The sequence below is a fragment of the Bos taurus genome, chromosome 26 (genome assembly GCF_002263795.3).
Source record: "Bos taurus isolate L1 Dominette 01449 registration number 42190680 breed Hereford chromosome 26, ARS-UCD2.0, whole genome shotgun sequence".
Taxonomy (NCBI): Eukaryota; Metazoa; Chordata; class Mammalia; order Artiodactyla; family Bovidae; genus Bos; species Bos taurus.
Window position 1 is genome coordinate 33,544,597 of NC_037353.1, and position 14,722 is coordinate 33,559,318.

Here is a 14,722-nt window from a genome sequence, read left to right on the forward strand (position 1 = left end):
CCTTTGTTTTTCTCTATGTGGTAAGACGTGTTATTTAAGAATTTCTTTGACCTTTTGTGAATGTAGAAATTGCATTGTGCCCTGTCTGTGCATCTCTTAATGGAGAAATACTTTTTGTTTTACAAGCTGGGAATTGGATGAGGAATTCCATGCTCGCTCACCTGACTCGAGTAACTTCTAGTAAAGAACAGCTACACATATATACTCAGCTTTCTTGAAGGTGAAGGATGATGGCATTTTAAAAATGAAGGTTGTTGAAAGAGCAGATTTGGAATTGATGGTCTCCTTGGGCACATCTGTTTGCTTTGCAGGTGACGCTAGTAGTAAAGAACCTGCCTACCAATGTAGGAGACATAAGAGACTCGGGTTTGATCCCTGGGTCGGGAAGATTCGTTGGAGTAGGAAATGGCAGCCCACACCAGTATTCTTGCCTGGAAAATTCCATTCCATGGGCAGAAGAGCCTGGAAGGCTACACAGTCCATGGGGTTGCAAAGAGTTGCATGCAACTAAACGACTGAGTAGGGTATCCATGGCTTGAGACTTCATTAGCTTTATTTCTTTAGAAGAGGGGTCTCCTTTCTCCCCTCTCCCCTCTCCCCATTGGTTTTCTCCAAATGAGGTAGTATCAATGATATCATTTTATCCAAGGCCATATAGTTTGAATACAAAGACAAAACTAATTGCTAATAATATTGATGCTCCTCGCATGTACCTGGTGAACGTGAACTCCAAGGAAGAACCTGTCAGTGTTGCATGACTCTTCTGTTGTCGTTGTTCCCCTGATTTGCTTGCTTTCGCTTTTTTTGGTGTCTTTATTTGCATATTTTTAAGTTTTGCAGTTTCTGATCTGTGTGTCATGTATCCTAAGACTCTTGGGGTAGCTGTGTCACATTTCTTTTCTAAAATCATTTTCCATGTTCATTTTGTTTGCTATCTCCAGTATCTTCAGATGAAATGGCCACTGCTTGATGTCCAGGCGGGAACCCTCCAGAGCAGACAAGCCCTCAAGGATGCTCGCTCTCCGTCGCCAGCCCACATCGTTGTAAGTGACCTTACAGAGATGTTTGCTTCTTTTATTGTGGGGAGATGAAATGCTCGTTTGTTGATAACAGACCTTGTTTATCACTTTCTCTTTTGTTAAAAATCGTTCTTTGGGGGCATATTCTTGGATATGGTTTGTATCTAGAAGGCACTAGTTTTTTTTGCTATTGGACCTTAATGATTGGTATCTAGCTGGAAATGTTCCCGCTACCTTTTTCACCTACTATTGGGTTAGAATCTAGCTTTGTGGGTTCCAGTTAATAGGGCACAATCACCATGGTGTGGGGAAGATTGGAAAAGGGATTGAAGCAACTTAAAAAATGTACCCAAGTCTTTGCTGAAAAAGTCATTTAGGGGAGGTGAGTTGCAGAGAATTAGGAAACTCAAAAGGGAAATCCTGAATTTGAGACTTTCCAATCTTATTCCCCTCATCCCCTACCCCCAACACACTCACCAATTTATCCTAATTATTGGAAAGGAATAATCTAGACTGATATCAGAAAGATTTCATCTGGGCTGATTGATTGGAAACGTAGAGTACAAATGAACTTGGAAAGGCTTAAATTAAATTTAATGTGTACATCCATGGCTTTGAAAGTGTGTGGGTTTAACACAGAAAACATTTGTTTGTACTGCTAAGAGACTACAACCTAAAGTATGTGTCTACATATATTTTTAATGCACTTTCTCAGGATTTTGTAGACTCTGAAAGTGGAGTTTATAAATTAACCTCTTGAGAAGATAACTCAGCCTTATTAGAGTATTTTCTTCTATATATTCCTATCGTGAGCTGGACTTCATACTTTTGAAATAATTAATGGAAGATACATTTTTATAATGAATTCATGACAGGTAGAATTATGCAGAGCATGAAACAATTCATGTATATTTTATTTAAGTATCACAAAATGTTATCCATTAATATATTTTGCCTCTGTGTTACTTTTAATTTCTAAAAATGGCAAAATAATTTTCTTAAGTAGAAAAATCTTAAGATACATTGTGTCAAATTTCAGTCTAACTGCCTCCTTATTTTGTAACTTGTTATAATTGAGCATATATTATTTAAGGAGTTTTGCTTCTGTTATATGAATATTAAATGTACATATGGTATGTGTATATATCTCACAAAATAATTGATTTCGGTAAAACCACTTCTTTGAGTCGTTTGTGAAAAGGTCTTACGAATTCTTATATTATAAATGAGGCATGTAGAAAGAAGGTTGACATTTCCCAGAAGCTTCCTCCTTCCTCCAGTCCCTCGATAAAACAGATGCTCATAATCACACATGCTCGTACAATGCTGAGATTTCAGGGCTGGAAGTAACCTTAGATCAGCTATGTCCTACCTACTCTCAGAAAAGGAAACGGGTCCAGAGATGCCTTAAGTGAATTGCCCAACGTCACACGCTGTGTTAGCGGCCAGAGTAGGAACTGGGCCCAGATCTCAGCTCTCTTTTTGGGGCCTAGTGGACTGTTCCCTCCTAAGGGAGTCAAAAGTAACTCTCTGTGACTTGTTCTGTTTTGCTTTCTCTAAATTGGCTCACTGTCAAAGACAGTGTCATAGGCATAAAGAAGTTGTTGGCTTGGGGTTCTCATGCAGGTTTCTCCCAGAAAAATGAATGCCATGAAAAAAAAAACCCCATATTTTAACAATACACAAAGATTGTTTTACAAGTCTTGAGGGTACAGTGAGGAAGCCAGTCTGTTTCACTCTTCCTGCCTCCCTGAATTTCCCAATGGGGGTCTAGGTTTGAAATTTATTTTTCTGCTTTTAGAAGTGCTGGGCAGAAGTCACCCATTTCTTTTTGGGATGGGGTGGGAAGTGTAGGAAAGGAGGACGCTGTCTTTAAAATCTCTTGGAGGTGTTTCTCTCTTTGAGTCTGTTGAGAAGACTCATTTCTTAGAAGTGATCCAGAGGGGCCGCAGCCCCCTGGTGGGTGTGACCTGGAGGTCCATGTGTTAGCCACGTGCAGGAGTGGGGTCTGTCCTTTGGGAGAGAGGATTTCAATGATTGCCCTCCTTCCCTCTGTCCCTCTGACTCCCCAGATCCCATAGGAGCAGTTGCCACAGCTTAGGCCCTAGGCACTTTGTTTTCATGTGTATGAGTTAACAATCCGAGGAGCTGGTAAAACATTTTTGCAGAGCCGATGTGGATTTTGGCAAGGGGCGCAGTGAAGGGACTTGGGTTTCTTTTTCCTTTGCTGTGGCTTAGGAGGCATGTTGACCATAGCAATCACTGTGGAGCCCACCCCACCCTTCTGAGGGAGACCCTTGTCGAAAGAAGCCGCAGCTGTAATCCGATCTTCTGTTCTCTGCTCCTGGGGGCCTAGGAGCGACCCTGCATAGAGGTTATATAGTGGGTTGGTGGTGAAGAGTGGGCTTTGGGAGCTGAAGAGAGGAGAAAAGCCATGAACTCGGGCAAAAAGGAAACCGAATGAAATACTTAATGCTCATGGCCTTGGAATGGTGTCTTTAGTTTATGAGTCAGTTCTGTCATCGTGGATTTCTGCAGTCTTCACGTGACACCAAGACTGAGGAGGAAGAGATATTGGGGGTGGGGAGGAAGTTAGTAGAAGGAGAATGAAAAGGTAGGGGGAAGAAAGTCTGGAAGTTGTTGACCTCCGGATCACGTATAGTTTCGGGGGCCTGAGGAGTCGTGTACCTTGGGAGTATAAACTTATGATCACCTTTTCATTGAACGCAGTGCATCATGTCAGCCCAAGCCAGCTTGGCAGGTACGGTGTGTCTGTATTTATACAGGGAGCATTCTGGATCGTGGCCGATGTATCATTTGGGTCTTTGTATAACTCAGCATTGGCCAGGAGACTCTGGTTCTCCATCAGATTCTCTGATGAATGCTAGCTTTTCTCCAGACACTGGGCTCTTCCTTACTTTCTTGTTTTTCTTTCTCTTGAAATAAAAGTTTGTCACATCACAGTGTTTCATCAGACCTGTTTCAAAATAATTGTCTGAGGATTGCTTCCTAATTTCTCCGAAATTTGGATTTATTGTAATTTTGGTGCCAGGCTGTTTCATAATTATTTCTAATGTTTTTATTTTGAAACTAGAGAAGTGTTCGTTCAGCGTTTGTTAGTAATCATTAGGGACTATAGCTATCACAGGTTGCTAGGAAAATAACTTGCTGTAGTACTCATGGGGGTAGAATTTTCAGATGGGAATTTAAAACGTTTTGTTGGCATATTTTAATCTGATTGGATTTTTTTCTCATGTGGTATGTGGGTTACCACATTGTAAAAAAAAAAAAAAAAAGGATGTGTAGAATGAATGTTCTTAACAAGTGGAGTTCAATTGATTGAATAATGTGTATATGAAGAAGCAAGCCCCCAATACAGCATCTCGTTTATTATAATCTGATGGCTCCTACTCTATGCTCAAAATAGAGTAGAAATGATCCCCCAAGGGTGATGGTTTTTAAATTTTTTTTTTGACTGTCCAAAAAATAGGAATTTATACAAAAGATGTCTCTCTCTCCCTCTCCCTTGGATTTCTCTTCTTCCTTACTCCCACAGAAATTCATGAACTTTCTAAAGTCACAAGAGCCAGGATCCTCTCCTTTCCTCAGCTTCCCCGTATTCTGATTTGTAGAACTTGCTCCTGTTTCTTTCTCTGTGGTGTTTATATTTTTAATTCTTTGCTCTTTTTTAAATTCCTTCTTCCAAAATGAGTGCCAGGCAGCTGTGCTAAGTGGTGGCGTTTGAGTCTTGGCCAACCCACCCCCAGGGCCCCTGTGAGGAGCCCCTCTCTGGACACCACCCCAGGTGTCTTTGCTATACAAAGACTTTAACTTCCTTTGTACCCAGCAAAAAAAGATTCTGTACCCCAAATTGTGATATTTTGGTATAGTATGTATCTTACAAAATGGCAAAAGGCTTCAGAAGCTCCTACCATTGTGTCTTGGGGGTTTCCTTTTGAAGTAGACGTGGAGTTTTTACCTTGGGGTGTATTTCTAGCGGTTCTGGGTCTTATGTGTTTTGTTGTGTAATGAGCATGGAGGCATGGGATGAGAAAGCTGCCTGAATCCCAAAGAGCAGAGCCCGCCAGACTGGAGTGTGTACTTCTTTTATTTTGTTGTTGTTATTGCTTAAATGCTGAAAGAGAGCGGGAAGGCTCTTATGAAATATAGCCTGATGGTAGGGCTTCAGACAGGGTGTCTGCCGTTTGAGTTGAGAGTTTTCAGCTCAGAGGGCGTGCTGAGTCTTTCGTTGTTGTTTCTGAAGAATTTGGGCATGGGGTGCAGGGGTACTGAGTTGCAGCAGTTAATAACAACCAATAACTCGGAGAGCATCCTCTTCGTTATTAAGTACACACGGGTGTTTTGCTGTGTTGCTTGGTGCTGTCGGATGCTGGGCGGCAGTTGCTATGTGGTAGGAGGCTCTGTCCTGGACACAGGTCCAGCAGAACTGTCGCAGCCCCTGCCTGGGTGGGAGGCTCCGTGTTGGGTGCTGTGAGGGGTTACCAGGCCTGTGAGGGTGTACGATCAAGGAGCTGGGATGTCCACTGAGAAGCTGGTGAGGATTAACAGGCCAGGACTGTCCCCTGAGAAAGTGGCATTTAACATGTGATTTGAAGGATCAGTTGGAGTTGACCAGGTGAAGGTATGAGAGAAGGGATGGGAGGTGAGAAAATATTCCAGGCAGAAGGTAAAACATGTTTGAAGGTCCTAAAGAAGAGAAAGGCTGGCTGTGAGAGAAGCAGGATGCCAGCTACAATGGCTGCTGGTCCTTGGGGCATGGAGACAGTGACTTGGGTAAGATACGGTGACAATTTGATATTTCATCCCAACTGCCCTTGTGAAATCATGGAAGGTTTTGGCTCGGGTTACACTGCTGCCCATGGGGAAGGTGAAGCGGACAGATTTGGAGGGAGGGGCTGTCAGTAGAACTGAGGGATGGATCAGATGCTGTCAGTGAGGGGAGAAAAGAGGGTCAAAGGTGGGTGGGTGGAGATGCCATTTGCTGAATGGGAAATACTGGGTGGGGAGAAGGTTTGGGGTGGAAGAGTTGTCTTTAATTAAAAAGATTTTATTACAACTTTATTGAGATACCATCAACATATAATGTTGTATAAATTTGAGGTGTACAGTGTGTTGATTTGATACACTTATATGTTGTAAAATGACTATTTCTGTTGCTAAAACTGCATCCCATTACATAAATACCATTTCTCTTTTGTGGTAAGAATATTTAAGATCTGCTGTCTTTTAGCAACTTTCAAGTACATGATATAGTATTGTCAAAAATTATAATCATCATGCTATACATTAGGCTTCCAGAACTTATTCTTTTTATAACTAGAAGTCTGTACTCTTTGACCAGCATCTCGCCATTTTCCATAACCCCTGGGTCCCTGGTGGACTCTCTGTGTGGTTTTTTCTTAAGATTTCACTTGTAAGCGATACCATGAGATAACTCTTGAGAGTCCCTGACTGCAAGGATATCCAGCCAGTCAATCCTAAAGGAAATCAGAACTGAATATTCATTTGTGAGGACTGATGCTGAAACTCCAATACTTTGGCCACCCAATGCGAAGAACTGACTCATTGGAAAAGACCCTGATGCTGGGAGAGATTGAAGGCTGGAGGAGAAGGGGACAACAGAGGATGAGATGGTTGGATGGCTGGCATCACTGACTCGATGGACATGAGTATGAGCAAGCTCCAGGAGTTGGTGATGGACAGGGAGGTTTGGCGTGCTGCAGTCCACGGGTCACACAGGGTCAGACACGACTGAGCGACTGAACTGATGCGGTGCTTGTCTTTGTCTGACTTAGTGTAATGCCTTCAAGGTCCCTCCATGCTGTCACAAATGGCAGAATTTCCTTCTTATGGCTGAATGCTTTTCCACGTGGTGTATGTAATACATTTTCTTTATCTGTTGGTCTGTTGATGGACACGTAGCTCGTTTCCTTATCTTGGCTCTTGTGAATCACACTGCAGTGAATGAGGGCGTGTACATGTCTCTTGGAGATCCTGTTTTTGTTTCTTTTGGATATATACCCAGAAGTGAAGTGAAGTGAAAGTTGTTCAGTCATGTCTGACTTTTTGCGACCTCATGGACTATACAGTCCATGGAATTCTGCAGGCCAGAATACTGGAGTGGGTAACCATTCCCTTCTCCAGGGGATCTTCCCAGCCCAGGAATCAAACCCAGGTCTTCCGCATTGCAGGTGGATTCTTTACCAGCTGAGCCTTCAGGGAAGCCCAGAAGTAGGTTGCTGGATCATAAGGTAGTTCCAGTTTTAATTTTTTTGAGGACTGTCTGTGCTGTTTTCCATAATGGCTGCAACAATTTACATTCCTACTAACAATATAGAACATTCTTTTTTTTCCCATATCCTAACCAAAACTTGTTTTCTCTTGTCTTTTGCTGACAGCTGTTCTAACAGATACGAGGAGGTAATTCTTTGTCGTTTTGATTTATATCTCTCTAATTAGGGATGTTGAGCATCTTTTTGTGTACCTATTGGTATATTTCACATACCTTCTTTGGGAAAATGTCTCCTTTTAAAATGAAGTAGAGTTGAGTGAGTTGTATTTTTTTTTTTTTTGGCCACACTGCACATCTGGCAGGATCTCAGTTCTCTGATCAGAGGTTGAATCTAGGCCATGGTAGAGGAAGCTCCAAGTTCTAGCCACTGGACCGCTGGGGATTTCCCTGAGTTGTCTTTTTTAGAGAGATTAAGATACCAGGTTTCCTGACCCCACAGAGCAGTGTGGCAATATGAAATGAGAGCACTTCAAACTTAATCTACAATTCAAATTTAATGGATTAAATTGACATCAAGAGTAATGTTGATTATCTATTAAATTTAGATTTCCATTTATTCAGAATGTATTTATGGAAGGGTGGAGACGTCTCGCTTTCCTTCTCCAGAATTTAGATAAGTAGCTCTAATTGGTCTTTCTCTTGGTTTTTGTGTTTACCATTGATTCAATCACTGGCTCATATTCATGGATCCTGCAAATATTTCGTGATTGCCCACTGTGTGGGGGAAAAACTATTCTAGATGTAGAAAGTGGAGTCAGTGATGAACGATGATAACAATGATAGCAAGTAAGTCTGGGACGTTTCCTTCGTGCCAGACATTGTTCCAGGTGATTTTCAGAAATTGCATTATCCCCACTTTACAGAGAAAGAACTCAGTACAGGGAGGTGAAGTATTTGCCCAACTGTGGGAGTCAGGTTGTGAGATAAGGCGGACTAGCTCCAGAGCACGCCATCATCTTAACTCCACTGACCCCGGAGGCGCTGAGGAAGGTCAGAGGGACACAGTGCGCGTGCAGAGCGCTGCCAGGGAAGCACCGGTGGAGCACCCGCTGGCCCGGGCAGGCTTGTTCAAGGAGACGCGGTAGCTTCACTGGAGAGTGGGCCACGAGCTTGGCGAAGGATTTGGTTTCTGGGTGTGGCTGCTGCAGAGGACTCACTGACACGTTGTGGGAAAGGAGGGCGGATGCTCCGGGGGCAGGTGAACTTCAGGAGACGTGAGGGTGAACTGTGCTCACTTCCTGGAAGCCCTTCCCTGTGTTGTCTCCTCTTCCTCCACTGCGTATACACTTCCCTCTTTTTTTTTTTTTTAAATAAGTCCATTTCTCTGTGACTCAACCAGACTTTCTAGAATACTTAAGATGTGTTTCCTAGCAGCAGCTGAGTCAGAACTTTCCCATTTCACAGAACCACGATTAAAGGTATGTGTTTTGTCTAAGCGTATAAAACAAGCCGGTGAGCCCTGTACAAATATTAGTATTTTTTTTTTTTTTTTAATAAGGAACGCTATGAGGAGCTAATATTGAGAACCAGGCGACCAAGTTATCTTTGTTTTGGGGAAGAAGTGGTAGATTGGATCAGGTGTGGTTTAAAGGGAGGGAGTGGAGTAAACCCCAAGATGGTCCGTAACAGTCTGTGGTTAGAAGTCTAAGCTTCCTATCTCCTTCCAGAAAATACTCTACGGTGAGGAATTCTGAAGTTTTGAGGTTTGGGTTCATGGTGTGGCAGCTGACCACTATGGCAATGGAAATATTCTACCAAGAAGGATTGTGTAAGCTCGGTTGTATCCTCTTCAGATTAGAATCACAGAGTTACAGAGTTTCACAACCTTCAGATCACAAGGCATGTCACCCAGTGCTGTCCCTTCTGTTGTTTAATCACCGCTCAGAAGTCCCTCTGCCAGCCGTGCTGTTTTCAGACACAGAGATGGGGCACCTGGCTATCTTCTGATGCAGACCGTTTGCTTCGGTAGAAAATGGACTCAGAGGTCTGTCTCCGTATTGCACTGAAGTCTCTCTCCTTGAAGTGCTCAGACTTGATTTGTGTTTTGCTGTTCAGCTCCGCTCAAGCTTCTTCCACTAATCCATCTTAAGACTAAGATGCTAACGCTGAAACATCCTTCCCTCATCACCAAGTTTGCTCAAGATTGTCCTCCATGGTGACTCACGTCTTCAGTGACTTATCTTAATGTTTTAAGTATGAAAACGACACATTTTTGATTGAGAAAAACCCTACCTCTAAAATAAGTGACAGTAATTGTTAAGTATAGCTTTCCTCATTCATAAAATTTATGTTCGTTGTAAACACTTTGGAAAATAACCCCTAATCTTGCCAGTCTGATGTTACATTACGAATTGTTTGGTATATTTGGTATGTTTCCTTCTAGACTTTTCCGAGTGTATTAATATTTGTTTTTAACATTCTTGAGCTCATAGTAGTGCTCAGTATTTTCAACCTTGGATTTATTTAAAATGAAAATTGCTTAAGCACATCTTCATGTCATTAAAATTCTTAAGGATTTTTAATGACCACATAATAGCCCATACTATGATTGTATCCCTATTTAGTTTAATCAATGCCATATTTTTGGGTCTTTATCTCCTTTTGTTTTGGTTATTCTAAATAAACCTGTTATGAACATCTTTGTGTGGCCCCCTCCCCTCCCCACCCCCATCCTGTATTATTTTCTTAGGATAAATTGCTAGGAATATAGTTACAAGAGAACAAAAGTTTAAAACATTTCTTGATATGTAGCCACAAATGTCTTCCTGCCAGGTCTCAGTGTTAATAACCATCCTCAGAGTGTGAGAGTTAGATTGACCATGATCAGAATGATTTTATTGTCTCTGGGGAATTAAGCAAAAGCAAAAGTTCAGGCTTCCTGGGAAGGATATGCCCTTATTCCATATTGCTACAGAAAAGAGACCTAGCCAGCCCAGCCCAAGTCAACCTCCCTAAGGCCTCTCACTTTCAAAATGAGCAAACAAAAATGATTGCTTCTTATATAGCTAGTAGGTTTTAAAGTCAGCTGATGTTATCATGGTTGTACAGAATGACATATATTCATTTTAGATAATTATAGAAACACTTTTTTAGCCCCCCACAATATATGAAGCACATTTAGGGCTATTTTTAGAGGTTTTGGAGTATACTTTTACAAACCCAAAGAATTGTAGTCTTTTACATTTTAGTAGCTCTTTTTTTGACTTTGAGAAAACTCTGGGAGATAGTGAACAATGGGGAAGCCTGGCAGGCTGCAGTCCATGGGGTGGCAAAGAGTCAGACACAACTTAGCAATTAAACAACAACAATAACAAAGTCAGATCATCAAACTTTTTTTTCTCTTTTGTTAATAGCATATTATTAGGCAAAGATAGTATGTTATTTGATGCTGTATATGAACTTGTTAAGAATATCATCCTGGATTGTGTTTCTGGGAAAACATACCTCCTTTTTAGAAATGCTATTTGTCTCCCTGTTTAAGATCAGTCCACAGGGAGTGTGGCAGAGGCTGGCAGCCTCTAATCAGTTGCAACCATTTCCAAATGCTGTGAGTTGTGCTCGGGCGAAAAACTCTGGCAGCTCTGGGCTAGTGTTTCCTGACGTTTGTGTCACCGAGTGTTAATAAAGTTGCTAGGAAAAAGGTTCCCTCCTGAAAGAGGTTTAGGGAAGCTCTGGGTTATGCATTCAGTTTCTTCAGGGCAGGTTCTTGATTCCTCTGGGTGTTTGGAAACTGCAAGAGTCCCTAAAGCGAGCTTGACTGGAGAATTCTTCTTGGCTCTTCAGGGCCAAGATAGGTGCATATTTTGGAAAGTTGTTTTAGTTTCAGTACCTGCTCTGTTTACCCAGCGTGGGAGCCTGCTTTAAATTAACGTGGATGTACTTCGAGCTCCACTCATGGATCTGCCTATGTTTATGTTTCCAGTAAATAACACAGAAGTGTGCGTTTGGCCCCAGTCCTGTCCTGCTTGTCCTTTCTTGTCTGGCTGATTCACGCTATGCACGGGCTTGCTTCTTCAACCAGATTGTAAGTTTCCTGAAGTCAAGGAACCCCATGATTTTATTTCTTTGCAGGTGTCTCTCTCCCCTTGTTTTGTGATGCTTCATTAATTAAGCAGAACACCAATTTCTGGTGAGGGACAGGGGTTGATTTGTCAGGAACAAGTGTGCCTTTACTGTTACCTTCGTGGTGCATCGTTGTAGCACCGGGGCTTGCCCACGTGTCTACTTTCTTACTTGAGAATCCACCCTAATACCTTCTGACTTGCAGCTGAGCCTGTGTCATCACCCCACTAGTGTTTATGTAAACGTGGTTTACACGGAAGCTCCAGAACGTTGGGCTTGGAGGGTTTTGTCTCTTTGCAATCTTGCTTAAATTGACTGGTCCTCAGGAATCCTATTCTAAGATGCCTGAATTTTTTAAGAGAGAGCTTGTGAAATCTAAGACTCGATATATTATGGGAAATGAGTATTTTCAACAACGTTGGGTATGTGAAGTGATTTTCTGATTGGCTTGTTAATGGCTTGCAAGTCAGATTTTCATCTCTTTTAATCAGTTAATAAAAATTTAACACTTGGATTTCAGAATTATCCCTTGGAGTGTTCTTGGAAACGAGGGAAGGAGGGACCCTAGGGGGGTCTGGATGGGAAAGTTTATTATTCTGTCCATTTTGCTTGTGCTGCTGGCATGTGAGCTTAGTCGTGTCCAGCTCTTTGGGTCCCCACGGACTGGATCCCACCAGGCTCCTCTGTCCATGGGATTCTTCAGTCAAGAGTACTGGAGTGGGTTGTCATTTCGTCCTCTATGCTGGGAGGGATTGGGGGCAGGAGGAGAAGGGGACGACAGAGGATGAGATGGCTGAATGGCATCACTGACTCGATGGACGTGAGTCTCAGTGAACTCTGGGAGTTGGTGATGGACAGGGAGGCCTGGCGTGCTGTGATTCATGGGGTCGCAAAGAGTCGGACATGACTGAGCAACTGATCTGATCTGATCTGATCTGAGGGGAATCTTCCCAACCCATGCCCTGAACCCAGGTCTTCTCCATTGGCAGGCAGATTCTTTACCACTGAGCCACCTGAGAAGATCCGGATGTGAAAATCCTGTGAGTGAGTGGAGTTGTTCAGGATTCCATGGGCAGAAATGACCACATTTAGAGAGTTATCCAGATTCTTTGTCTAGCCTGGGCTCTCTCCCCCGAGTGCCTGATTGGACTCCCATTTGGATGCCAGACAGACATGGGAGAATTGGCTTGTTCAAAATCCAGGTCTTCATTTCCACCTGCTCCCCACCACCGAGCCTGTTCCTCCCAGCGTTCACTGTCATAGTCAGGGTCATCAACATTCTTCAGTTGCACGAGTCCCAAACCTTGGAGTTTATCTTTGACTCGTCTTTTTTCTCACACCCCACATTCAGTCCACTGGTCTGTCCTTTGGGCTCATAATCCATCCACATAGCATATGAGCTCTGCCTTCGAAATATCTGTGGATTCAAACAATTTTCGCTCCTCTGCCATCACCACTGAAGCCCAGGCTGCCAGGACCACTCACTAGGGTGTTGCCAGAGCACTTCCCACCTGGTAACTTCCCACCTTTGTCGCTTCCCGTCTTACTTCCTTGGTCCCTGTGCTGCATTCCCACATTCGAGATGGCCTTGAACATCCTAATACAGATTGTGTCATGTACTTCTACTGAAAATCTGGAGGATAGATTTTGTCTTTTGAAGAGAAGACATAGTAAGGCTGTGAACAGGTACTTAGCTCTGCAACCTGATTAGAAGGTGGGACGTGGAGATTCAGGGACGCAGGATGGAGAGTATACAGGTAGATTGGGCCCAGGACCTGCCACCCTTCCAGTGTGGTGTTGGCTGGAGGAGAGAGGGTGGGGGCAGAAGGGGGCACGGAGGTTGACTGAGCGCCCCCTTGATCAGTTCTTTGCCAGTGCAGCGGGATGTGGCTGGTATCTGGGTCACCCGCTCTGTCCTGCATCCGAGCCCCAGCATCTCTGCAGCTGTGCAGTCTGTCCAGCCGTGGTCTGTCTGCAGTGAGAAACTTGTGAGGCGCTCTGGCAGGCGTGATGCAATCTGTTTTCCAGCCAAAGCCTGCACAGCGAGTGGATCTGGGCAGTGATTAAGTGCATCACTGAGACTGCTTGATAGGCTTGAATGAGATGGGGTCATCATGTGCCCAAAGTACAGTGGGGCAAAGGCATCTTGTCCTTGCTCAAGGGTGAAGGCTGCCTGTTTTGCTCACAAAAACACTGTGTTGCCCAGGTGCTGGGGTGAAAAAAGTATCAAGTGTTTAAAAGGCTGAAGAAGGGAAGGAAGGAAGGTCTGCACCACGGACCTTGGGACTGAACTATCCCCGTGGCCCCCAGAGACCATGGTTTTGTGGGGCCCCCATTATTGAGACCTGTCTTCAGACCTGACCTCTGACTCTGCCCCTTTCTAATGCTCCTGAAGTTAGACCCAACTCAGGGATGCATATAAGATTCTGAGAGAAGTGTTTTCCCCAGCTCTTTCACACTCAAGGGAGAATCAGCCTTTCTGGGCAGAGGGAGAACATAAAATCTAAACAGAAAGGGGAGCAGGCTGGGAGGAGAGGCTCTAGGGCAAACCTCTAGGGTGATTCAGTGGAAACACAAGAGAAAATAGTTTTGGGGGAAGAGGTAGCAGCCTGCTTCCACCAAAGCCCAAAAGCCAAATTTGTCCTGACCAAGACGAGAAGACATTGTCAAAGATGGAAGAAATATGTTTGACTGGGAGAAGCCATTTCCGTGTTTAAAATATAGCTACACATCTTCCTTCCTTTCTGCCTCAAACCCCTTCCCATTCTGTTTCCACAAAGCGCTTGATTGGCACGGTCTTTATTACACTTTCCTCTTAAATTATCAAGCTATTTTTGGGAATTGAGAATAGCATCTACACAGTGACCCTCCAGTCTAAGAAACCAAATATTAACAATGGAGCAGAGTCCACATTCATCGCTATGCCAGTTGTGTGTGTGTGGTTTTGTTTTATTTATTTATTTATTTTCTGCTGGCAGTATCCTCCTCATCCCCTAAGAATAGAGAACTACCTTTCCCCTATTCAGGTTGGTCCAGGTAGACATGATTGGACAAGGGGTAGGCCTGTGATTTAATAAGCAGAAATGCTCTGGAGCCTTCCCTAGGCAGAGGATTCTAACTCTGTGGGTCTTTGGAGCTATCCCTGGTGGCTCAGATGGTAAAGATCTGTCTGCAATGCGGGAGACCTGGGTTCGATCCCTGAATCAGGAAGATCCCTGGAGAAGGAAATGACAACCCACTTCAGAATTCTTGCCAGGAGAATTCCACAGACAGAGGAACCTGGTAGGCTAGAGTCCATGGGGTCGCAAAGAGTCAGACATGACTGAGC

General features: G+C 43.5%; 1 protein-coding gene across 37 annotated transcripts in view; it reads left to right on the top strand.

Annotated features, from left to right (window-relative positions):
- Nucleotides 1–14,722, top strand: part of TCF7L2 (transcription factor 7 like 2) — a 202,378-nt gene that overhangs the window by 78,293 nt on the left and 109,363 nt on the right. For all 37 annotated transcript variants that reach the window (XM_024985742.2, XM_024985748.2, XM_024985747.2 and 34 more), the window contains 1 exon segment: nucleotides 942–1,043. In XM_024985742.2, coding sequence (XP_024841510.1) covers nucleotides 942–1,043 — 102 coding nt within the window.